General features: G+C 43.3%; 1 protein-coding gene across 8 annotated transcripts in view; it reads left to right on the forward strand.

Annotated features, from left to right (window-relative positions):
- The window catches only part of YAP1 (Yes1 associated transcriptional regulator), an 84,984-nt gene that overhangs the window by 50,445 nt on the left and 8,548 nt on the right, over positions 1 to 25,991 (forward strand). For 2 of the 8 annotated variants that reach the window (XM_033146174.1, XM_033146178.1), the window contains 2 exons: positions 8,567 to 8,760; positions 10,983 to 11,030. In XM_033146174.1, coding sequence (XP_033002065.1) covers positions 8,567 to 8,760; positions 10,983 to 11,030 — 242 coding nt within the window. The remainder of the gene's footprint in view (positions 1 to 8,566; positions 8,761 to 10,982; positions 11,031 to 25,991) is intronic. The other 6 variants (XM_033146175.1, XM_033146180.1, XM_033146176.1 and 3 more) reach the window with 3 other exon arrangements.

The raw sequence follows: 25,991 nt of genomic DNA on the forward strand, positions 1-25,991 counted from the left end.
GAATTTGTTCTGCTCGTACCCTTCTCTCGCCTGACCTTTCCCCCTTCTGGCTCACAGCACATATGAAAATCCAAAATTAGTGTTTTGAATCTCAACTTTCCTTCCCACAAATCAAACAGTCAATTTTCACAGATCAGGATCCCCCCATGATAATATACAAAAATAAAAATCTGCTGCAGGTGATTGGGAGACGCTTGGAAGGTGTGAGCTATGGTATGGAGTTCTGCAGATATAAATGTAGAATAGATGTCCAGTACAACACCCGCTGAAATGAACAGCTGTTCATCTGTTGTTCTTTCCAGTTCAGAGCATGCAGATGAATTGCTTGGTAAACTGAGCACCATGTTTAAGTTGAGGGGAATGTGGGTTTTCCATCTGAGGTACCACACTCCTTCTCCCTTTTAAGAAATGTGTTTTTAGCAACTCTAGGTTAAAAGTAGATTTTTTAAAAAAGTCAGTGATTTAGGAGACTTCAAAATGCTTTGTTCGCAAGAATAGATGGACTCTCATTGCAGTCTGCTTTCCGTTGTGCACCAAGGAGGAGAAATAAATGTAATTTCTGAGCAAAACTCAGAAATTAACCCTCCTCCACAGGAAGCTTCTATTACTACATAAGATGTATGAATAAACAAACAAACAAATAAATAAAGCAACCAAGTAGCATGTGCCCAATTGTTCAGGCATTTTGGAACAAGAGAAATCAAACACATTGAGACTCGGCCACCAAGGAATTCCCCTTCCTTGCCAACTTGTGGGATCACGAAGTGGTCCTCATTTCCCTGTATTGTTCTCAGTGGAATACAAGCACTGGTAATTAAATGAAGCATCTTGTTTGCACATTCCAGCTTCTTTTTGATTCAGCTGCTCACCCTTTCAGCTGCTTAGGTGGGTAGTCTTACATAAACCGTTCAAAATTTAATGACCTTCTTTATAAATTCTTGACACATTGGCTGGAGAAAGATGCAACATGTCTGGGTACTTCATCTCCATTTTACAGTATATGTGGTTTTTGTAGGAAGCCTCTCCAAGTAAAGTAGCAGCAGACGTGAAGTATAACTAGGTAGGGTGTATGAGAGGTAACACTTGCTCAATTCTCATGATAATTTGAGGGCCCAGAAGGTGAGTGGAGCAAGGCCAGGCCTCTCATTATTAGAAAAGGACAACTGCCAGTTCCTTTTGTCTTGGATCCCATCCTGCTGCTGTAATGCTTGAAGGAAGAAATCATGCTTATGATATGTGCACAGTGTCAGTGACTAGGATACATGGGCATGAGTTGTACCTGCACGATCAGCCTGTTGCTATCTCAAGACATCATTGGAGTAGAATCTAACCATAGGGAAGTGGCAAGCATGCATGTTTGGCAGCATGTGACTAGGCCAGGGGTCCCCAAACTAAGGCCTAGGGGCCGGATGTGGCCCAATCGCCTTCTCAATCCGGCCCGCGGACAGTCCGGGAATCAGTGTGTTTTTACATGAGTAGAATGTGTCCTTTTATTTAAAATGCATCTCTGGGTTATTTGTGGGGCATAGGAATTCGTTCAGATATTTTTTTCAAAATGTAGTCCGGCCCCCCACAAGCTCTGAGGGACAGTGGACTGCCCCCCTGCTGAAAAAGTTTACTGATCCCTGGACTAGGGCCACGTACTCAGAACAGGAAAACACCCCTCGTCTTTCAACAGGAACACTTCACATTCAGAGAACTGTACCTCTAAAGTACAGTCATACCTTGATTGTCAAACGCCTTCGTACTCTTCCGTTTTGGTTCCTGAATGCCTGAACCTGGAAGTGAGTGTTTTGGTTTGCGAACGTTTTTTGGAAGTTGATCATCCGACGCTGCTTCCGTGGCTTCCGATTGAGTGCAGAAAGCTCCTGCAGCCAATCAGAAGCCGTTCCTTGGTTTTTGGAAGTCGAACAGACTTCCGGAACTGATTCCGTTCGACAACCAAGGTACGAATGACTGTACTGCTGGTGGTTCAAAGGATACAAGAGGGGGTTGACAGTTAGAAAATTGGTGCTTTCAAGTTCCCCAAAGTAAGTAGCCCTGTGTCACATGATATTAATCCTAATCCCATCTGGGCAGAAGTGTGTGTGTGTGTGTGTGTGTGTGTGTGTGTGTGTGTGTGTGACAGAATGGTGTAGCCTCCGCTGCATCCTCGTCCTGCCACTCACATCAGCTGGTGTGAAAAGTGAGTGAAACAAAACCCTACTCGGCTGCACCAAAGCTAGTGTTGGCCTGGCAATCAGGTATGGATTGGGCTCAATGTTGCCAAATTATGCCAGTGCAGCTGGCTCTGGATCCAGGGCCAGGTCAGCCCCTCCCTGCCTCCCAAATGCCTTGTTCAGGAGCTTTTGGCAGGTGATGAAAATCATTGCTTCTTCCACCATCTTGCACCTGGAGTAGAGATGCTAGCATTACTCTATGGACAAAGGCCAGTTTGGGGCTGGACAGAGGGAGACCTCCACCCACCCAAGCTGCTTCCTACCCCAGTGCAAAGGATTGAATGGTTGCATTGGGTCAGGCTTGCCCTCAAAAGCAAAAATGTTTAAGGTATTGTTTAAACATAATGAAAAGAAATACTATACCAAAAGTTCCCCTGCATTTTAATTGCTCTTGGTGCCATGCACAGTTCCTATGTGAGGATGGAAAGTTATAGTATACTTGTAACGCAAAATATAAATTGCAGATTTGCCAGTTGAAGTTGGTGTACTATGCTGACACTTCAAAGTTAAACAGCTTAGTCATAACTTCTATTATTCTTCCTTTGTGGAGAATACAAGGGGACCAGTTCTTACTTGATTTATATAAACAGTGAGAGCCTTATGTAAAAGGAGCAAAAATGCCAGGGTCCTGCCTACGTTTGCTCTGTATTTTTGAAAGGAGCAAATGCAGCCTGCATTAAATGCAAGATATTGCTGAATTTTGCATTGCAGAGAATATTAATAGTCTTAAATATTGTGATCTTCTGACAAAGGGCGGTATAGAAATTTAATAAATAATAGTTTGCATTCCCTTTGTCCCACTCTCTGTAAAGATAACCAATCGATATGACCAAGAACGACACAGTCCTTGCTTTTGAGATAGAAAGGGGTGGGGTATTCTTAGTATCCTGATTCCTACTGATTATAGAATATTCTTAAAACTTCATCCAAGATGCAGATGTAGAGTAGAAAAACTGAAGAGACTGTATTCTGCCCTAAAATGTTAACTTACTAAAGTGTGATTGTTAAGAAACATAATGTAGCTAAATGGTATGTCTTATAAAATGCTGTTCCCCTCATTCCTTACTCCCAAATCCCTCTTTCCTCCTAAATCCCTCTCTTTCCTCTTTGAAATAAAGACATTTTTGTTCCTTGTCTGCCTGTGAGGTCTTTGTTACTTGCCCCATTTGTGGGTGTTGAGCCTCATAGTTAAATGCTTCCTCGATACCCATGAAAGTAAGGCACAGGAAGCTGGTTAAATCCTAGCTCTAGCAGATAAAGGAAGTCATTTTGCCTTTCCCCCACCTTCTCCGTCTGGGCAGACTTTAAAAATGAGCTAAATATTTAAAGATCATTAGATGTCTTTCTCGAACCTCCAAAGTGGAGTTGAAGGTACGTAAAAACATGGGCGCTCCATATGATGGTTGCACAGCTAAGGCTTTATTTCTATGGGTTTTGCTGTGCAACATCTCTTCCTTTGATTGGTCACAGATTATCCCCCCACCCCAATAAAAAGTGTTGCTTGCCAAGTGTAGGATGTTTAATAGCACAGACAAATGTGTTTCCCAAAGCTGAACCCCTGGTTAGTTTTTAATAGCCCTGGCTAGCTGTATAATAACCCATAACGCAATGAAGACATTCTTAATTTTTCTTTATGTGCTCCATTTGCAGACTGAACCCTGGTAGATTTCAGATAAGCCTGGATGTATTCATTCAGGGTGGTTTATTTTTATTTTTTAAAGCAACGTGTCCCTTCTGCACTGCAAAGGTGTTGGGGGCATTGCCTTTTTTTCATAAAATCATGGCAGTCCCCATGTGCCTCTAGCCCCCCAATCTCACCCTGTTACTTTTTTATTTTGCCTCTTGTAGGAGATGTTTCTGGAGCAATTGCGCTCATAAATGCTAATCATTTGAGTGTCTTGGAACTGGCTGAGAATATGTTCAAGGAATTGAAAGTGTTTGGTTATTTTTTGCCACATGCCTATAAATAGCCTGGGTTTGATCTACAGCCCAGTGGAGCTGGCCGATGGCTGTCTATTTACAACCGAAATGGAAACTGGCACAATTTCTACATGAGCCTATATTTATCGTCAAATGTATTTTGTTTCTATGACCTAGGAGCAGCCCAGTTGGCTAAAACGTGTAATCGGAATAGCAGCCTTGCTGCCCAAGTGCTTGGTTAGTTTAAACTGACTTTGAGAGCTCTTGATGTAAACCAAATTGTGAAGTGAGCCTCCCCAGGGAGGAACTGTCATCTCGGCGTCCTGCTTTCTATCTTCCCGACCGTCGCTGTTCTGAATTCAGTTTGTTCTCCCCTTTTATTAGACTGCTCTGGTTGAAAATATATGGGAAGATGGTTGTTCTCAGCAGTAGGGAGAGATTTGGATCACAAAATACTTAAAAGACATCAAAATAAAACTGTGTTGTGGCCATGATCTTAACAGCTGCCTTTGATGCACACAAGGAAAGTTGAACATGCATATTGAGGCTTTCATTTATTTATTATTTTTAAAGAGCCCACTGTTCGTACAGTATGAGCAACTAGTTTTTAACTTCCTCCTCGTTTCAGAATTGGCTTTTCAAGCAGTGCAGGGCCTCCTGTTGTGGAATTCACTGTGAGAATTCGCTGGATTATCTAAATCCATGGTCTCTATCAGCTAAGAGAAGATTTCAGTTTTGTGATCCCTGGTTGGTAAAAGTTCTGGGTGTGGGTGCATCCCAAAACACAACCCAAGACAGAGTTGTTTTAGGATTTGTCCTTTTCTTCAGCATTTTGACGTTCAAAAAGCATTTCTTTTCCTTTTCCTTTTCCTTTCTCTCTCTCTCTCTCTCTCTCTCTCTCTCTCTCTCTCTCTTTAAAAAACACACATATTTGTATTTTCAAACAGGAATTTATTTTGTGCTGTTGTTTCCTAAATTTTGCATTTCTTCCTTTTCCTTTTTTTTTATAAGAATTTATTGACCTTTTTCTTATAACAACATATACCCACACCCACACCTACAATTAAACAAATACAAAACAACTACATTGATAAAACAAATACAAACAGTGTCTAGTTTTCTTGTTGCATCTTTTCTTTAAAAAGAAAATTTCTATTTCCATATCTTGACCATTGACTTCCCCTGCCCTTTCTCCTTCAAGTTCATATCCTTAATCTATTTTATAACCATTTCTCCTGAAATTCAAATTCAATTATATAGTTACACACAATTATATATTCAACATTTAACTAACAATGCATCATCGTAGTAATATCTCATCATAATTCTTCTTCCATTGAAATCTTCACCAATCATTTATATCATATCTATCTCTTCTATCCTTTAAACTGCTGCTAATAACATAGTAACTCAAAATATCTCCTTTCATATTCAAACAAAAAATAAAACAGAAAGATTGTTGACAGTATTCACCCTCCGATTTCAAAATTCCATGACAGGCTACTTCAAATTTTACTTAATGTTTCACCCCACACCCCCTCTGTCCATTATTCTTCTCCTGGTGGCCTCAACACTGAATTTCCCTGTGGCTTCCCTCTCCAAGCGTCCACAGATCCAGGCACAGTCCAAAACTCTCCTTGCCACGAGCTCCAGGATGTCCATCTCGTCGTCTCTCAGCTTCTCCGGTTCTTTGTAGCATTCCTTTTCTTCTTGTAGAAACCATAATTCTCTGTCCCTGGCCCCCGAGCTCACACCTCGGGGACTGGATATAACAAATCTTACCGTCGCCTTGGGACTGCCACCCCCAAAAGGCGAGTTTCTTCTCCGAAGTAGCTCACTCATTTCTCTCCATCTTCCCAGACACCCTCTCAGCTCTTTGGCAAGACTTTCTTCCAAAGTGTTAAAAGTTTTAAAAGCCTCCTCTGTGGGCAATTGGTTCTCTTTCAGACCCCCACACAAGACTTTGACTTTCCTGTACAGCAGTTCCACCTTCAAAGCAGTGAGCCTCTGTTCGTCCGTTAGTCCAGAGTTCAGTACCAGTTCAAGGACGAAGCCCAGCATACTGGTAGAGGGGGAGGAAGTGGGTATCAAATTTCTACTCCTGCCTCTCTGTTCATCGCCATTTTCCTAAACTGGAGCGCAGATACCGCAACTTTAAATGGAGATATTTTCCACTAATTTACTTCCCAAGAAAAAAGTTTGCCAGTCTCATGTATCAATTTTAAGCACATTGTAGCAGTCCTGTAGCAGCAGTTGCTCAAATTGGTTAGCTTCTTTAACTCGAAGGGAAGAAGGCAGGCTGCCTTTCTCCTTCCCCCCGGATCGTTCCAAAAGCTCGATTTCTGGTCAAATTAGTTACTCACGACCACCGGGTTCCTTTGGCTCCATTCTTCAAAGGTAGAACTAAGACGCTCACCGCGGGCTTTGTCGCCGCATTTGCATCCCGGTTGGGGCATATCCCCGTAAGCCCGGCTCCGTTGTCCCTTCACCCCCACTCCCCCTTTACAGGGGGGGCAAGGGAAGGGTTCGGAGCCTCCGTGGGCGCAGCCGGGGAGCCCAGGGTGCGGGACGCTCTTCCCGCACCCCAACCGGAGCCCCGCTTTGCGGTTGCGGGGCTCCTAACCCCCGGGATGGATCGGGCGCCTCGCAGCCGAAGCAGCCCCGACCACCCGCTATGGCGTCGCCAGCCGGAAGTCTTCCTTTTCTTCCTTTTCCATTTCCACTTCTGCTTGTGATTATAGCACACAGCAATTGTATATGATTTGCCCATGATTTAATGCAAAAGAAAATGAAAAAGGGGGAAAGATATGCAAGGATTCTAGCTAGTTACAATGTCTAGGTGTTCAGAACAGAGGCTCTCTGAGTTAATGCATACTAACAGGCGAGAGGCTGCTTTAAATTCAGATTACAGTGGTACCTCGGGTTAAGTACACTTCAGGTTAAGTACGCTTCAGGTTAAGAACTCCGCTTAAGAACAGAAATCGTGCTCTGGCGGCGCAGCAGCAGCAGCAGGAGGTCCTATTAGCTAAAGTGGTGCTTCAGGTTAAGTATGCTTCAGGTTAAGAACGGACCTCCAGAACGAATTAAGTACTTAACCCGAGGTACCACTGTACTTCATCTCAGAATCATCTTATGTTTACCATTTGCCACCCATAATTGCAAATCTCCTTCCTTTTAAACTTCTGGCATTAAATGTGTTGAGAAACTGTGATGAGAAAATGTACTACAATGCTCCATTCTGTTGAACACCTTCCTCGCAGTTTGGATTTAGAGCAACCATAAGGCTGATATTTTTGGGATGATGCTGTGAATGGTGCTTCAGTGTTTACTTCTATTATATATATTTGAGATGTGAAAGTTAATCTAGAGTCTTAAGTGGCCTGCCAGTTCATTCAAAGAATTGTCAGCATAAATAAAATAGAAAACAGCCCACAACACTTCTTCTGTAGTAGAATTGAATGTTTTAGGTTTTTAAACCATGTTTAGCATTTTATGTATGCTGCCCAGTGGTTATGGGGAGGCACAGGAATATAATAAATACATACTGGGTACTTGAAAAATCTCAGAGTATATAAAAAACCCACAATAAATGTGTATTGGAAAGTTATGGACTGAGATAGATCTACTACAATATTTTTATCACTGCACATAAATTGCTTGTGCAGTGTATAACTGGTACTCTTCCGGCAACAGCTGTTTTCAGTAGCACTGGAATTTAGAAAAGGGTAGAAATGACTAGATGGGTAGAAAGCAAAAATGAATGAATGAATAGGGGGACTGCAAATGTTGCTCTATCAGAGCTCACCACAGATGCTACATGAATGTATTCAACCACGGGCAGCAATGAGGGCTAGAAACTTTGTAGAAGTAATGAAGCAAGACCTGTCAAGCTTAATTGTCAGAATCTAAGCAGCCTCAAGTAGAAATAAGCAACAAGCTTGAGTTGAGCCATATCTTTGTCTGTGGCTTCTGCCATTTTGAAATGAAACTCTCCACTACTTATTTTATACCTTTATGCCAAAATGATCCATGAAGCCTGTTACACAATCACATTTTGGGCCATGATAATGTACAGTGGTATCTCGGTTTACGAACTTAATTCGTTCCAGAAGTCCGTTCTTAAACCAAAGCGTTCTTAAACTGAGGCACACTTTCCTTACCGAGGCCTCCCGCTGCCGGTGCCCTTTCACCAGTCAGCTTCCGTTCGTCTTCCAAGGCAAAGTTCGCTAACCGGTACACCTACTTCCGGTTTTGTGGAGTTCGTTTCCCGAATAGTTCGTTAACAGAGCTGTTCGTAGACCTGAGGTACCACTGTACTACTTTGGATGTCTACCTTAAATCCATTTGGAAACACAAATGGATAGCTTTCTGAACTACGGCTTTCAAGTTGCTTTTTAAAATGTCTGCCCTATTGCTTGCCTCCACAGCAATGAGCCAGAGAATCAGCCAAAGCGCTCCCGTGAAGCAGCCACCCCCAATAGCCCCCCAAAGTCCGCCTGGTGGAGTGCTGGGGGGCAGCAACTCCAATCAACAGCAGCAGATGAGGCTACAGCAACTACAGATGGAAAAAGAGAGGTTGCGACTGAAACACCAAGAACTGCTTCGGCAGGTGAGGCCGCAGGTTAGACAAGCGCTTCCACTCTAACATAAATTGCTGCTTGTGCATGTGTGGGTGGCGTTGTGCTCACCCACTTTAATTCCAGCAAGCATCAATAGTTTGGAGGAAGGAAGAGGTACCTGTTTTCGTGTGGAAGGTATGCATTCAGACCTATGCACTCTAAGGAATGTTTCCTCCACTAAATTGCCCAAGCAAAGTGACATTGCTGTAAGCAGACAGGACCATCACAGCTGTGAATGTATCTCAGGGTCAACTGGCTCTTCAGAATACGTCTGTTGCAAGGTGGGTCTCCCCCCCCCCAACCTCTCCTGCAATGCTTCCTAGCATTGGCACTCTTTTCAGCACTTAAAACTCTGCCACGTGGACTGCAACCTGCTGAGATGCTTTGCAAAAGCTATTAATGCTCTGCATGGAAAAATTGGTCCTACCGAGTTCTCCAGCTTCACAGAGGATGGAGCCTGTAAAATGGAATTGGCCTTGTTGGGTTGAGGCCTCCAACTCCTTTGTAGTTAAAATGCTTCCCACAGTGTCTGTAAAAACAAAGCGGTCCATAAGGACATATGAACTGCAGTTGGGCTGTAGGGCTATTTAGTCTACTGCTTTGTTTCCATCAGCAACCAAGTTTTTCTGAAAGTTCGCAGGCAAGGCATGAAGATATTGGCCTTGTTAACAGTCCCTAGCATCCTTGTTTTAGGAGGTATAGTGCCTCTGTACATGGAAGTTTCCTTTAGCTCTCGTAGCTTATAGCCATTGATAGACACGTCTTTAGAGTTCGCCCCACCTTTTTTTTTTTTTTTTTAAAAAAAGAAGCCATCCATACCTATTTCCATCATCACATCTTGTAGTGGTAAGTTAAGTATGAGTTGCGATTTGACAAAATCAGAACCGTTCATGAGAACTCCAGGTTATGAACTCTGTCACTGGATTCATGATTTGGGCACCATGGATTTACTTCACAATACCTATTTAAGAGCAACCACTTCATCCCCCCCCCCCGCCCCCTAAGCAAATGTGAAATTTGTCACTGTAGCATTTTACTAAACCTTGGCACTGGATAAAGATTCTTGATGTGAGTGTGCTAATGGTACACACACACGCATCCCATTATGTACAGCTTCGCTGTGATTTACGAGACAGAAAGGTGGGCTGCGAGAATTCATCTGCATTAGGCAATGTGTATGTTGCAAGCTATTCTCAAGAGCCTAGCTTTCTTAAAAGCAAACTGGATTAAGTGAGTGTTTTCACTTCAGTTTTAATTAGTTTTTAAAAGCTTTTAATGGTTTTTCCAATGTGGTTGTAGGCTGATTGCTGCTTTCGCATTAATTTTTTTTTAATAACCCTGGAGGCATGAACCCCAAAGAGACAATTAAGCTTACCTTCTAGAACTGTCGCTCTCAATCAGCGCTTCCTGTCCTAGATCTTTTGCTAATTATTGATTAGCTCCTTGTCTCAAATGTCTGGCATCACCTTTTGTGAAGGTTATGGGGCATCGCAGACATCCTAACCTCTTTCAGTTTCTTTTCCCCTTTGGGTGATGGGTCCTGCATCATGAAATATTTTCATGCTCTTGGGAGATCGCTTCCTCAGGCTTTTGACTTCATCGCCTCTTGCTTTAACTGCCCTTATTCTGGAGTCTAACTCTCGCACTACATTCTGTACCGAAGGAATATTTGCAGGCACAACTACTTTGTGTAAACTGGATTATTGCAGAATGTGTGTCACTTCCTTAAAAACAAAACTGATGATGACTTTTCTCTGGACAAGTTAAAAAGAAGGGTCTTTTCAGCTGAAATGGTCTAAGCTTTTCCTATAACTGCTTTGCTATTAATCCTCAAACAAATTCATATGCCGCAGTGCCAGCATGCTTTTAGATAAGGCTTCTAATTTTGGATTTCTTCTTTGGTAACTTCCTCTTGAGAAGTTGACTAACTTCAGGCCAGACCGTGTTCTCTACCTTGATGTCCCCTATCTGTTAAATGACATGTGTTCGTGTGCTCTGTAAGCACCCCTAAGTGTCTTGTTCCATTATGCAGCAGCTTTTGTCAGCTCTTAACTCCCTTACCCTTTTGTCATCTTTGGCTGTCTCAGTCTCAGGAACTTGCCTCGTCAGAATGCTAAGAGAGTGATGTGTCTGTCAAATCAGCCTAGCTACCCGAACCACGCTCAGCAAAAAAAGAAAAGACAAAAAGAGTAATGCTTACCCATCTTATTTCTTTTACTCTTAGGCATTGCGGAATATCAATCCCAGCACAGCAAATTCTCCAAAACGTCAGGTAGGCTCCTAACAAATGTTTCAGCAAGATAAGAAACATTTTTTAACTTAGATCAGCTGTACATGGTGCTTGGGCTATATGAAGCTGTTTGTATTTTATGAACCACAGCCTGCCAGTAACCTCAGCATGCCTGAAAAAGGAGCTCTAGTTGGCTAGTTGGCTGAATAAAATACACCGTCTTGCTTGCTCTGTGTTTTTCCTCAAACATGATGCTGTGATTCCCAGATAGCATTTCTCACTGCCAGGAATAATGCTGAAGACAAAGCTGTATTGCTGTAAAGTTCTCTCTTGGGTACTTGAGACCTCAGCACTCCTAAAATGTTCCAGTAGGAAGAAAAGACAAGATTTCTGTTCCAGCTTCAAGAGTATATGTTGCATCAGCACTATTCAGTATGGCTCCCAGTCAGTCTTGCAAATCTTCCTCCTCCTCTAACAGTGTTCTAGCTCCTTTCGCTTCAACATGGACACACAGCCATAAAACTTCAGTTATCAAGTAAGCTCAACTAAATATCAAGATTGGTAGGTGCTTTTATATTAACTGCCTTTCCCCTCATTTTTAGATTTGCTGTACAAATCTGATATCTCACAAAAACCCTTTGTGGCAGCTGAGATGCCTCATAATTTTAGCTGTTCAGTGAAAAGGGTATAACATCAGCTTGATGCAGACCTGGATTCTTTTACCTTCTTGTGGTGGCCGCAGAGCCTTGAGTAAAACTATTATTTTATAGGCTACAGCGGGAGCGAGGCAACACAACATCATGCAAGCTGAACTCTTGAAAACTTTGTTCTGTTCATCATAGAAGTGGCCTCGTTCTAAGGAGCTCAGGGGGACATAGATGTGGTTGTCCCTTAAACAAAAAAATTCTCAGAAATATGGAGCTGAGAGTTAGTGGCTTCACCAACATCATTTGCTTTGCTTCATAGTTGAGCTGGGTTTTAAACTCTGATCTCCTTGGCCCAGGCCAGCATTCCATCTGCTACAGCACACTGGTTTTGTCTTCATGATCTTTTATGTGTCATCACATGGCATTCCAACTCACTTTGGCTTGCTGCTTCAACCCAGTAGTTTGTTTTTATCTCATCAGTTCATGGGCTTTGCTCTGCTGTCAGGCAATGAAGTTTTGTTTTTCTGTGTGCAGAACAACATACTCAACCTCAGTGCTGTGCTTTATTCGCCCCATACTGTTTTTAATAATCCGATTCTAGTAAATAGTGGAATCTGGCTCAGTAAATTCATTTGTTAGCTCTGGAGAATCTACCAAGGCCCTTATTGCTTGGAATTCGTTACCACCAGAGCTTTTATACTCAGAGCTGCCTTCTATTTGTCAGGGCAAGCTGTTGGATTTGGCCAATTTAAACTTCCCATTGCAGGCTCTTGTAAAGCTTAGGAGCATCACTAAGCAAAGTGCACAATATTTTCTTCCTTCTTTCACTGCGAGAATTGGGACATCACAATGCTGATACCCTTTATCAGGTTTTTTGCTTTTATTAGAGATAATCAGCCTAATATTTCTGTTAGTTTTAGAGCTATCTTTTGCTGAGCACTGCTTCTGTTTGTGACTCCAATTCTTAGTGATGCTGACTCCGATTTCTACATTTTAGTGAGATCCTGTTGATTTAGCATTTTGTGTTTTAAAAGGATTTTGGTCTAACATTTTCAGAGGCACTTGGAGATCTAAAGCGCAGCTTCATCTCCTGTTGGAATTCACATATTAAGCTATTTAGTACAAGATCCACTATGCAATAATGGCCATGATAGAATCATAGAATTGATAGGTTATCTCTCTTTGTGCTGTAAGCAGGTAGCAGGAATTAGAGATAAGTGTAGAATTCTGCTAAGTTCTTGATAAGATTGTGAACAAGGTGATATAGAAGAAAGGAAGATCACAACATCCAAAATTGTCTCATCTGAGAAGAAATACTTCCTAGATCTATAAAGTGATTGATTAAATCATGATTGGAAAAGGAAATTTGATCCACGTGAGTTCTTTCTCCTCCTCCTTTCCTTTTTAGCAGAACTCTTAATATCAAATATACCTTTCATATTTGCAGTTGTCTTTAAAGCTGCAAGACATGAAACATTGATCCCAGTAGGCTGTATGTTCCATATTGGTGCTAGCTAAAGAAACTTTAAGCTTTTATATTTAAAGGTGCTTGAAATTCCTTTGATAAATTCCTTTGTTCGGTGTAACAGACAAGGGACAGAAACCAAAGCAAAACTACACTGTGTTGTCTGCTGTGTTCTGTCCTTGCCACCTCCATTCTCATTTCTGTACCTTTTAGTGGCTCTGCAGTTTCTTCCATCTTCTCAAGTTTGGCATCATGAGCCAATTGCTTGCCTTCAAATACATTTGTCAGGCCTTTCAACTCCTGCGGTTTGCACATTTTGGCATCCTTCTCTGAATGTGTGTGAGAACCAAAGCTGTTGGATCCAAGCTTTACCATAAACCCAAGATTTATTTATTTATTAACTTAACTGCTTATATTATATTTTCCTTGGAAAGGTAGGAATTCTGCTGTGTGCTTTATTCAAACTGCCACAAAGTCAAGCCATCCTCTTCTACTGTGTCAGCACAACAAGTCTAGTTCTCCTGTCACAGGATAGCCTGCATCATCTGCCCATGGCAAAGGGAGGAAGCACATTGCATGGGGAAAAAATAGGTCCGAGGTTCTGAAATCTTGAACCCTGGGCCACCAGTGATCCATGAGCTTCATTCAGGAGTCTGCAGATTTAAAGACAGGAAATGACACATCCATTGCATTAACTAGTCATAATGATTTTAATAGCATTTTCACTGTTTCTGTTATTTCATATATTGTATGTTATTGTATTACAACTTGAAATCTCTGGAATACAATAGAATGCGATACATGTAGCAATAAAATTAAAAATCACACAGCATCTAGAACAGTACATTACAATTTCTACAGCAGGCAGAAAAAATCATTAAGTGCTTAGCAGTTTGCAAGTGGTCCACACATGTGTGTCTGTGTGCGCGTGCACACACACAAAAACCACTGACTTAGGTTATCTAAACCCCCCATACATTACTGGTGCAATGTGGGAACAAGTCTCAGGAGATATTATTGGCTTATTGGCTGGGCAAAAGTAATCTCTGACTTGAGACAAACAAACACCCTAATTGCCCTTCTTTTACATTGGTACCTCTGGTTACGAACGGGATCCGTTCCGGAGCCCCGTTCATAACCCGTGATGTCCGTATCATGAAGTGCCATGTCTGCGCATGTGCGCAGTGTGATTTGGCACTTCTGCCCATGATGTCATTTGACACGTCTGCGCATGCGCGAACCGCCGAGCCCAGAAATAATGCGTTCTGTTACTTCTGGGTCGCCGCGGTGCGTAACCCGACATACGCATCCTGCAGCGTATGTAACATGAGGTATGACTGCATTGTGCCATGTACAGGTGAAACTTGAAAAATTAGAATATTGTGGAAAAGTCAATTTATGTAAGCAATTCTTTTCATTAGCTACTGGAGTTTAATATATGAGATAGACTCATGACATGCAAAGCGAGATATGGCAAGCCTTTGTTTGTTATAATTGTGATGATTATGGTGTACAGCTGATGATTTGCATATCATGAGTCTATCTCATATATTAGTTTCACCTTTTAAGTTGAATTGCTGAAAGAAATGAACCTTTCCACGATATTCTAATTATTGGAGTTTCACCTGTATATGATGTATGGCTTAGGAAAGAACAGCTAAACTATGGGTAGCCAAGTGATACCCTCAATGTATTGTTTGATCATAAGTCCCATCAGGGATGATGGGAGTTGTAGTCCAGCAACATCGGGAAAGGGGGACACCACAATGGCTACCCCTCAAGTTAATCTTATACAAATGATTACCCATTTTAATGAGTGAGTCATGATTTTCCATGCCTGGCTTCATGTGTCAGGAGCCAAAAGTGGTCCAATCCCTTCTCCCTCTTAGTGCTCCTTATATCTTCTTACCTGGATCAACAGGGAAGTAATACTGCCATAAGTACTAGGTCCTTGTATAACCCATTCTGGCTAATTGAAGAAAGTCGTTTGAAAGAACGCAGAGGAAACCCACAAGCAGCATACAGAGGTTTTGGCAAGTTGGGTTTCAGCAAATATTTGCTCTAAAGAAATATTAAGGAAGCATGTTGACAGGGTTCGTTTGTTCAAAAAACATTTTAAGGTTAGACAACTCTTAAACAACTGTTCATCCATTCTACTGATCACAGGGGTCAAGAAGTAACTGTTTGAAACTGTAGGGGGGTAGATTTTTTTAAAGGTTCAAACAGAAGCTGGGTGGGGGCGGCGACAAAATTAATTGCCCAGGTAAGTTGTAGAGAGCACCTTTCCTTGAAAGTTTTAAAGAAAAACAGGCTGAGCTGGCAGGTGTCTACTGAATGCTTAGGTAAGTAAGATATCCTACCTTAGGGCAAGCAGATGAGCAAAATAACCCAATGCTGATTCTTTAAAATGTTGGAACAGAGCACCGCCTCTCTTCTCCTTTAGGTTTCTGCAGCAGCCTGTTTTGATGGTGCCTGTCCTTGCCTAGTGTTATAAAATCGGTGATTCACTTCCCCTCCCACGTTAATGTATGCCATTAATTTGCAGAAATAAAATGTTTTCCATTTTTGAGCTATTGGGCTCGTGCACATTGACCTCAAACAAATGGAAATGGTCTGGTGTAGACTTGGCACACATTTACTCTGCCACAGCTAGAAGAGTGAAGTCAGTTTTGCACCCCCAGTAAAAATACCCGCCTGGGATAGAATCTGGATTGCAGCACACAGAATCAAATCGTAAGGTGGAAGTCATTATGTAGAGTGGTGGTTGTTTTTACAATGAAAGTAAACTCACTCCTTGCCACACACTGTGAAGGAGGGGGGGGGAATCCACTCCCCAGACATCAGTTTGGTTAGTGACCTGAAGATTTTGTGCTCTACTTGCAGTTGCTTGGCCTGCTTACCTTAATAGCTCTTAAGTTATCTCCACTACAAGCCTCACCCCCCCCCTTTTAACAGTCTACCATATTAAAATGCTTGTAACAAGCAATGTATTAGCTGAGGACCATTATACATTCTGCTAATCTATGCTAGTCTGTCCTGGATTGTACGTCATCAGTGGGATTGTACGTCATCAGTCTGTGTTTTGTCAGTCTACACAAGCAGGTCTTAAGGTGATGCAGCGATCAAAATCTTAAGTGGGGCTTACTATCATACTACAGTGGTACCTCGGGTTAAGAACTTAGTTCATTCTGGAGGTTTGTTCTTAACCTGAAACTGTTCTTAACCTGAAGCACCACTTTAGCTAATGGGGCCTGCCGCTGCGCTGCCAGAGCACAATTTCTGTTCTTATCCTGAAGCAAAGTTCTTAACCTGAAGCGTTATTTCTGGGTTAGCGGAGTCTGTAACCTGAAGCGTATGTAACCCAAGGTATCACTGTATTACATTTGCATGCTGCCTTGCTTGCAGCCTTTTGTGCTGGCTACTGAGCCTTGAAACAAAATGGCTAAAATGTGCCCTTAAGAGGACAGTCCTTTTGGGGAGGGGAATAATAATAATAATGTGTGTAAAACAGGCTCTTTCATATCACTGAAAATACCTATCAAGGAAAACAATGGAATTAATGGAATACAGAAAGATTATGTATCAGTTGTGTTAAATTTCCACCGCTTTTAAGAAAGTGTATGGTCTAAAATATGTTCATTGCTGGAGATGCAAATCAGCAACAGACTCTGTCTGATCCTTTTTTCGTATCTTGGTAAGTAAGTACTTTATTACGGTCAACGACCAGAACATACATACACAAAAAGACACATACAGAATCAATAATAAGTGCAATTTAAAATTGATCTGAGATTTGATCTAAAAGGGGTTGGCCGTATTAAAATTAAAGTACATTAAAATTAATAATTATTGCTTTAAAAGAATAAATTTAGAAATTAATTAAAAAGTCAACAATTCAGATTATTATAATACTTAAATCAAAAGAAGGATCAGGAGCCACCTAATTGTGCGGACTGAAGCTTAATAGTGACAGCACAGAACTTTGCCACCGCAGCTGTGACCTTAGGGTTGGCATCTGAGAGGAGCCAATGGGCGTAGTGTTCTTCGGGACATCCAGGAGACTCACATAATAGCGGAGAGATAAGTTCATTCCGTAAAGCCCTATAAAAGCAGCAACGGAGAAGTACGTGGTCTGTAGTCTCTACTTCTCCGGAGTCGCATGGACAGAGTCTGTCGCCCAAAGGAACCCCCCTATACCTCCCATCCAATACGGCAGATGGCAGGACATGATTTCGGGCCAGTGTGAACGCCCTTCTGTGGGATGGGACCTCGAGCTGAGTAAAATACCTAGCTGGGAGTTGTAAGTATCTCCGCTCCTCTGGGGTTAAAAAAAGAGGGACTTTACTTAAGTCATTTTGCCTCTCGATAGCCATTAGCCTCTGCTTGACTAATGCTCTTGCTGTGTTGGTATGTACTCCCAAGAATAAACCGATTGGCCAGTTTGGATGTAATGGGCAATTCAGCAGCAACTCCTTTAAAGCTGTAAAATACGATATCCTACCTGCAGTCTATAAAGTAGTGCAATCCAGGAAGGACTCCACCACATCGATTTGCATAATATGTAGCTTAGCTCTTGGACTAAAGGACATCGTCGCCATCGCCTGCCCTATAATAATGTGCTTCAAATGGATGGTGACAGATGTTCTGGGATGAATCCAAAGGCCCATCTAAGCCATGCATTCTGTTCCTAGCCTGGCGATTTGGGTGCCTGTGGGAAGCCCACAAGAAGGACGTAAGTGCAATAGTAGTATTTTGGTCACGTTCCCCACCAACTGCCTGTCATAGCAAAATCATCATAACACACAGCCACTCATAATCTAATGTGCTGTGTGAAAAAGTAATTCCCTTTTGTCTGTCCTGTTGTCAAGTAGCTGATGCTTTTAACCAAGGTTAGTTGAAATGAGGAATTTGCATTTGTAAAAACCAGTATGGGTAGACATCTATCTTAAAAGTATTTGGACTTCTTTCTGATAACCTTTTTTTTATTGAAATGCTGTTTGCTCGCCTGCATCTGGCTGTGGGCCTGGCAGACTAGGCAAATTTTACTTGTTACTAAAACCATGGACCTGGAGCGAATGCGCCAGAGCCCAGACCTGAAGTCTATCCATATTCCACCCAATGTGTTTGCATATATTACATGTGGTGTTGTGAATAGTGAGGTTGTGTGTCCACTCGGGACTTCAGTGCAAAACTGAGCCCTTCTGTGTTCAGTTTCCCAGCAAAATAATAATAATAAAGCTTTAATAAGTGTGTGAGTGAGTGATTTTGAGTCAGATGTCATGGTGTTCCATCTTCTCCCAATGTGGCTCAAAGCCTTTGCCAGACCTCAGAAGCGCATACTATTCATTCCGGGTTGCTGAGCAGTTTTTAGGCTGTTCAGAACTGATGAAGGAGTTGCTTGATGCAATCTAACACTAAGAAGTTATTTTCTGGAGAGAGAGAGAGAGAAATGGCTACGTACAGGTAGTGCTTCAGAAAAATAAACAAGGCTTTCTTCTCTCTTTTTCCCCCCAGGGAGAAAGTGAGTCCTATGTAGCTAGCTTCAAAGCAGTATGTTGACTGACAGAAGCATGTATACATTGTGAAATGGGCAGGAGTTAACTACGACCTGTTTCATGTGAATGGCCCATTCATGTCAATAGTATAGCCACAGAAAGACTCCTGGTAGATTGTTATTCCTCCTCCTGTGATTGGAAAAACGCACAGAGCAGATCACTTGTGTGAGCAATTATTTGCAGGCAATATATTTTCTAACTGCTCAAGAGAAGCTGCACTGTTTCATGAATCCCCTCCTTCCATGTTAGTCCATTCACATAAGCAGCTATTTTCATGGGTAAGCAAGCTTCATACTGTTCTCATGTGCTGCCAAACCATAATTTGGTGGTATGTGTGCAATCTTTTGAGAAGCCTCCTGCTTCCTTTGCTTGCGTGTGGTGACTCCGTGCTCCTGGTCTGGCTTGAGGCAAACCATAGGTTGGCACTTTTCTAAACGCTTGAATTATGTGTTTGCCGGGAGGGGGAGGGAGGTGAAGGAGCACTCAGCTCCTCAAAGCATAAACATAGTTTGGTGCTATGACTAAGTAAAGATTCTGTACCAGCTCCGATTTTGGTTAGCTTTCACTGGAAAAGCAAATCCACCTTAACTGTTGTATCTTTTGTGGCTATTGCCACTTTAATTTTTCACATATATGTGTTTTTTATTGATTCTCTTGTGATGGAAAACAGGAAACATGCCAGTAACAAATTACAATGGAACAATGGAACAGGTAAGGTGTGTGATACGGAGTAAATTAAAACATAGAGGAAACATGTCTAGGGTTTTGAATACATGTGGTGTGATGAAATCAAGAGTGCTTAGCAACTGATACTGTTGTGGGATTCTTTAGCTTTTGCCGTGTTCTTTTATTTTTCTGTGCCTAAGTTATGTTCAGTCCCTCGTATTTAAATCTGAAACACTTGATTTATTAAAAATATTTTCAAAAGCCAGGAGCACTTTTTTTTTTTTTTGAATGAAAAATTGGGCTTCAAGGGAGCCGCTGTGTGTTTAAGTGGAAATTTAGCTTCAAGTATATACCGTATATACGCGAGTATAAGCCGACGCAAATATAAGCCGAGGCACCTAATTTGACCACAAAAAACTGGGAAAACTTATTGACTTAAGTATAAGCCGAGGGTGGGAAATGCAGCAGCTACTGGTAAATTTCAAAAATAAAAATAAATACCAATAAAAGGCTTGGAAAGAAAGGGTCTCTTACAGGGAGGGCTCAGGGGGTAAGGGGGCATATTGTGGGTACATTTCAGGGGGCAAGGGGAATATTCTGGAATGGATTAAGGGGGAAGGGGGCAGATTCTGGGAAGGTTTCAGGGTGGGTGGGGCATATTTAGGGAGGGCATGAGAGGCAAGGGGGCATATTCTGGGAAAGTTTCAGGGTGGGCAGTTTCTAGGGTGGGCAGAGCTGGGATGGGCAGGGGTTAAGAGGGAAGGCTTGGAAAGAAAGGGTCTCTTTACAGGGAGGGCTCAGGGGGAGGGGGCATATTCAGGGAGGAATTAAGGGGGGATTCTGGAATGGATTAAGGGGGAAGGGGACAGATTCTGGGAAGGTTTCAGGGTGGGTGGGGCATATTTAGGGAGGGCATGAGAGGCAAGGGGGCATATTCTGGGAAAGTTTCAGGGTGGGCAGTTTCTAGGGTGGGCAGAGCTGGGATGGGGGCAGTTTCTAGGGTGGGCAGAGCTGGGATGGGCAGGGGTTAAGAGGGAAGGCTTGGAAAGAAAGGGTCTCTTTACAGGGAGGGCTCAGGGGGAGGGGGCATATTCAGGGAGGAATTAAGGGGGGAGATTCTGGAATGGATTAAGGGGGAAGGGGGTTGATTCTAGGAAGGTTTCAGGGGTGGTTGGGGCATATTTAGGGAGGGCATCAAGGGCAAGGGGGCATATTCTGGGAAAGTTTCAGGGTGGGTAATTTCTAGGGTGGGCAGAGCTGGGATGGGGGAAGGGGTTAAGAGGGAAGGCTTGGAAAGAAAGGGTCTCTTTACAGGGAGGGCTCAGGGGGAGGGGGCATATTCAGGGAGGAATTAAGGGAGCAGATTCTGGGAAGGTTTCAGGGGTTGATAGTTTCAGGGTGGGCAGTTTCTATGGCGGACTGAGCTGGGATGGGCTGGGGGCAAAAGCAACAGGCTCTCTGGGGCTGAGCCGGCTCGCGCGCCTGCTCAATACTTGTCCTCCTCCTGCTCCCGCTGCCCCCGTCGCTACCTCTGTTCCCCTTCGGGGAGAAGGGACGGGGGGGGAGGAGGAGGAGGAGGAGGCGATCCTCGCACAGAGCAGTGACTGCTCTGTGCAAGGCATAGGAGAGGAAAAGCATCGAGGAGCACTTTCTCCCCACTTTTCCCTCCCCGATGCGTTGCGCAGAGCAGGCACAGGATCATAGAGTCTCAGCGCAGTTTCTACAGTGGGCAGAGCTGGGATGGGCAGGGGTAGAGCAGGCACAGGATCATAGAGTCTCAGCGCAGTTTCTACAGTGGGAAGAGCTGGGATGGGCAGGGGTAGAGCAGGCACAGGATCATAGAGTCTCAGCGCAGTTTCTACAGTGGGCAGAGCTGGGATGGGCAGGGGTTAAGAGGGAAGGCTTGGAAAGAAAGGGTCTCTTTACAGGGAGGGCTCAGGGGGAGGGGGCATATTCAGGGAGGAATTAAGGGAGCAGATTCTGGGAAGGTTTCAGGGGTGGGTAGTTTCAGGGTGGGCAGTTTCTATGGCGGACTGAGCTGGGATGGGATGGGGGCAAAAGCAACAGGCTCTCTGGGGCTGAGCCGGCTCGCGCGCCTGCTCGATACTTGTGAACTTGTCCTGCTCCCGCTGCCCCCGTCGCTACCTCTGTTCCCCTTCGGGGAGAAGGGACGGGAGGAGGAGGAGGAGGCGATCCTCGCACAGAGCAGGCACAGGACGAGGGATCAGAGAGCAGGCACAGATGGGGGATCGGCAGGGCAGGGGAGACAAGCAGCAAGAAAGGATCCCTTTCTTGCCGCTTGTCCCTTTGCAGCCGCCCGCTTCACCCGAGTATAAGCCGAGGGCGGCTTTTTCAGCCCAAAAAATGGGCTGAAAAAGTCGGCTTATACTCACGTATATACGGTAGTACTCAGCATCTGTGAACTATTTTCACCATGACACCGAAGTGGGTCGCCCTCTTTGTTTCAGGAGAAAGTCTTAGGACTCCGCAGATGATTGTAGTTTTGCGAGAAGTTGTTAGCATTCTGTCTGCATGGATGAAGATGCAGAGAAAGGTAACTTTGGCCAAATGCCCTTGGCTGACTTGTGCTAAACTACCTGGCATGAGCAGTGTGTAAACATGGAAGATGCAAACTGGCTTGTGAGGTCAGAGCTTCTTTCAAATGGAAAGTACTTTTACTGGCCATGTGTGTGGACTGTTGGTATGAGCAGTTTTTTTTTAGCACTAGCCAATCACTGGCTCGTTGTCTTAAGACTTGGGAACTAGCCCAATGATGCTGGAAAAGGGTGTGGCTGAACATAATCCTGTAGAATAATCCAGGCCTCATTTCTTGAACCTCAGTCCTTCTCTGAAATAATCTGCTACTGTTCAAATGCAGACAAACCCTGAAACTTTGTTCAGTCATTTCCAGGGCAAATGGGCCACCAGTAGGAGAGAGGGGCCGCTGTCGCGGGCCCTTCGCCCTGTACAGCCCACCCCCGGACATTTTACGGTCTATGAGTGCTGCACCAACGACAAACGGTCCCCAGCTGCAGCCCTCCAGACTACTAGCTGGATCCTGCTTACTTCATTCACCACAGACGAGGATATTGTGAACTAAAAAGTTGTTTATTGAGTACAAAGCTTGTGGTTGCTGATAAATAAAAGGTTGTTCAATAAGCTTATAACAGTTGTCCTATACCGGCCTATTACCTCTAAATGATACCGGCCTATTACCTCTAACAGTTAACTAAATGCCAATAACAACACGTTTCACAATCTGTTTATCCTCTCTGCTAACTTCCACCTCAGACTCTTAAACTCCCAGCTCTCACTCCTGACTCACACTGCTCAACTAACTCTCCACACTTCTCACTCTACTGACCACTGGGAGGGGTGTTTTATACCCAGGCTGAGCCCGCCCCTGAGGGTTCTAACTGTCAGAAAATTTAACCCCTACCTGGCATTGGGCTAGTTCTCCACAGCCGCTGCTTAGAACAGGCACCCCCAAACTCGGCCCTCCAGCTGTTTTGGGACTACAATTCCCATCATCCCTGGCCACTGGTCCTGTTAGCTAGGGAAGATGGGAGTTGTAGTCCCAAAACATCTGGGATGCCTGGCTTAGAAATAGCATTAAAAAGATTTAGGGCCATTAGTAGGGTGGATTTATTTTGGATCAAATTTACATAATCCAATTCTATGGGAAATGAGAGTCTTCTGCAGTTCTGCTGAAAGTAATTTGGAAGTTTCCATTCATTTTTGGCAACTGTATTCCTTGTGGCATTCAGACACATAAAAAGTAGAATAAAGTTTGATACATACCTACAGTTGGCTTACTGTATTTATAGAATTGGTTAGCATTCTGTATGCCGTGATAAACATAGTTGTAAATCAATTCCATATGCAATTGCTTTATTCTGTTGTGTGATTTCATGATTCCATTCACAAAATAGAGTATAAACCTCTCTAGAACATGCATTTGGCCAGTCCTTCAACCAAGGTGGAATCTAGCTCACTTCCTGTTGAGAAGTAAGCTTTCAGCACTTTCCCCCCTCTGCAGAGGCTATTTCATAGGGAGGGAAAGGTCCCTTCCTTGCACTCCTGTTGGATAATTATTGAATAGGGCAGATTGAATCTGAATCTTGATAAGGTAGGTTGTTTTTCATGTTCTTGAGTCTGAAAGGTGGGTAGACTGCTTGTTCTGGATAGGGTTGCACTCCCCTTGAAGAAACAGGTTCCTACTAGCATGAAGGTACTTGTATCGTTCGAACATTGTCACTAGCTGGGAGTGCCTATTTCCATCTACAGTTAGGTCATCTTTGGCCACAGGTGACTTGGCCACAGTATTCCATGCAATGGCAGCTTCCACATTGGATTGTTGCAGCACACTCTCTTTGAGGCTGCCCTGGACAATGACTCGGAAATTTCAACTGATCCGAGATTACAAGCTTGGACCCCATTTAGAACTTGCACAACTGTTTAGGGAAGTTTTTAATGTCTGATGTGTTGTTGTATTTTTAATATTTTGTTGGAAGCCGCCCAGAGTGGCAGGGGAAACCCAGCCAGATGAGCGGGGTATAAATAATAAATTATTATTATTATTATTATTATTATTATTATTATTATTATTACTTGTTTCAGAACATCTATTTGTTTGTTTCTGGGTCCGATTAAAAAGTGCTCAAATTAATTAGTGTTGCAAAGCCTAAAGATATAGCCTCCAAATATTTGAAAGACCACCTCTTCCGCAGAGTTCCCTCTAAGTTGAGGGGTTGGTAGCCCAGGGAAGGGCATTCTCTGTAGAAGCCCACAAGGAGTGGCGATCTCTCCCCACAAAGGTACATTTGGCACCTTCATTGTACAGCTTTTGTTGTATGATTCTGAGATGCACAATTTGATCCTGGTCTATGACAACTGAGATGGATTTTAGGACCTCTCCTATTCTTCTGGTTGTAAATTGTTTTAACCGATTTTAAGCTGTTTTTATGTCGTCGTTGTAACTCGCCCTGGGACCCTATGGTGAAGGATAAGTAAGGGAAATTGTTGTTGGTGATGTTTTTATTAAGTTTTGCGAAGACAGCTTATTGTTAAAGCCCATCTAATATCACCTGTTATTTGTCTTGATGGTGAGAATTTATATGTTGCTATATGCTGATAGAAAAATGTTTTGCATTTGGTTTTTGCATTCTTGTTCCTGCAGGGAATATGGCAATAGAACCATATATGAGGTTCCTGCCAGCTTTTGAGATCACTTCCTGCAAAAATCACTATGGGTTGTATCCAGTGTCCCATTGTGAAAAATTACTAGGAATGGAAATTTAAGGAGCCTGCTTAAGTCCTAGAAAGTACGTTGATGAATTTGCAAACATGAGCAGTAATTTTTAATATCCAGTGGTGCAAAGATTTAAGAATTGTGATTTCAGAGCATTTATGGGAATGATATAAATTATGTATTCACTAGTGCTTTAAACCCGTTAAATTAACGGGCGCTAGAACATTCCTTCCGGCGTCTCTTCCATCGCTCTCTCTCCTCCGCCGCTTCGCTTCCACCCGTGCTCCCTCGCTACCTTCCGGTCTTCCGCCCGGCCGCGCTCGCTCCCACCATGGGTCCCCCCGGCTCCCTCGCCGTGCGGCCTTTCCGTTCCGCCCGCCGGCTCCCTCTCTGCCTCGCCCACCATGCTTCGTGGCTGGGCCGCCCCCAGGAAAGAGCCGCCTGGGGGTTTCTGCTCGATCCCTCGGAGATCCCGGGGCCCCTGCGCTTCCTTGCTCCCACCTGGTAGGCACCGTAGTTGCTCTCGGGGTCGTTGGGTGGCACGCGGCGCGAAGTCTCTGCGTTCCAAGTCCCAACGGCTGTCCGTGGGGCACATGCGCAGTAGCGCAATCCCACGGGCACAGGGACTGGACGCAGAGACACTTGCACTTTATTAGTGTAGATTGCCATAAATGCTTTGGATAGAATGTCTCCTTCACTACGAGAGAAGTTAAATATAAAAGTGTTATATAGATGGTATCTGATGCCATCAAAACTTAATAGGCTACATCATACCACTGTTTTCTGATGTTGGAAATGTCAGGCTGCCCGATGTGATTTTTCCTCTCCACCTGTGGTGGAGCATGTAAAAAGCACAACCAGTATTGGAAAACTATTTTGGGAATGGTTAATCCTGGTTTTTGGCTGGGCTGTAAATGATTTGTCCGTTTATATACAACAGCACCATTAAAGAATCCAGAGTTACTGTAATAGGGAAGCCTTTTAGCAAATGTTTCAGCAGAAGGAATTTTTTTATTTTTTATTTTGTTTTGGAAAAACTGAGTGCAATTAGACACCGACAAACTGAGGAAGATACAGTACATAGTTTAATGGATTTGCACATGTTAATTACTAAGATAGGTACTTTAAAAAATAGCAATTGTTATACAGTATATGGAATACATTCCACCCTTTAAAGCAAATATTAAAGGGTGAGGGTTGAATTGGATTTGTCAGATACCCCCAAAACAAACAGCAAGTCATATTTTGAAGGCTCACTTCTTCGCCGTTGGAGTAGATGTTTTTCCAGAGTTCTAATTTGGTTCCTGGTGTGGCTCAGACGGGGCTTTAGCCAAACACTTGCTTATTTATTGGCTGAGCTTGAGTGAAGCATGGGGATTTGATCCTGTGAAGTATTTTACTTGTGACATTTGTGCAGAT

Source organism: Lacerta agilis, chromosome 4 (assembly GCF_009819535.1).
Source record: "Lacerta agilis isolate rLacAgi1 chromosome 4, rLacAgi1.pri, whole genome shotgun sequence".
In the NCBI taxonomy this organism is placed as follows: Eukaryota; Metazoa; Chordata; class Lepidosauria; order Squamata; family Lacertidae; genus Lacerta; species Lacerta agilis.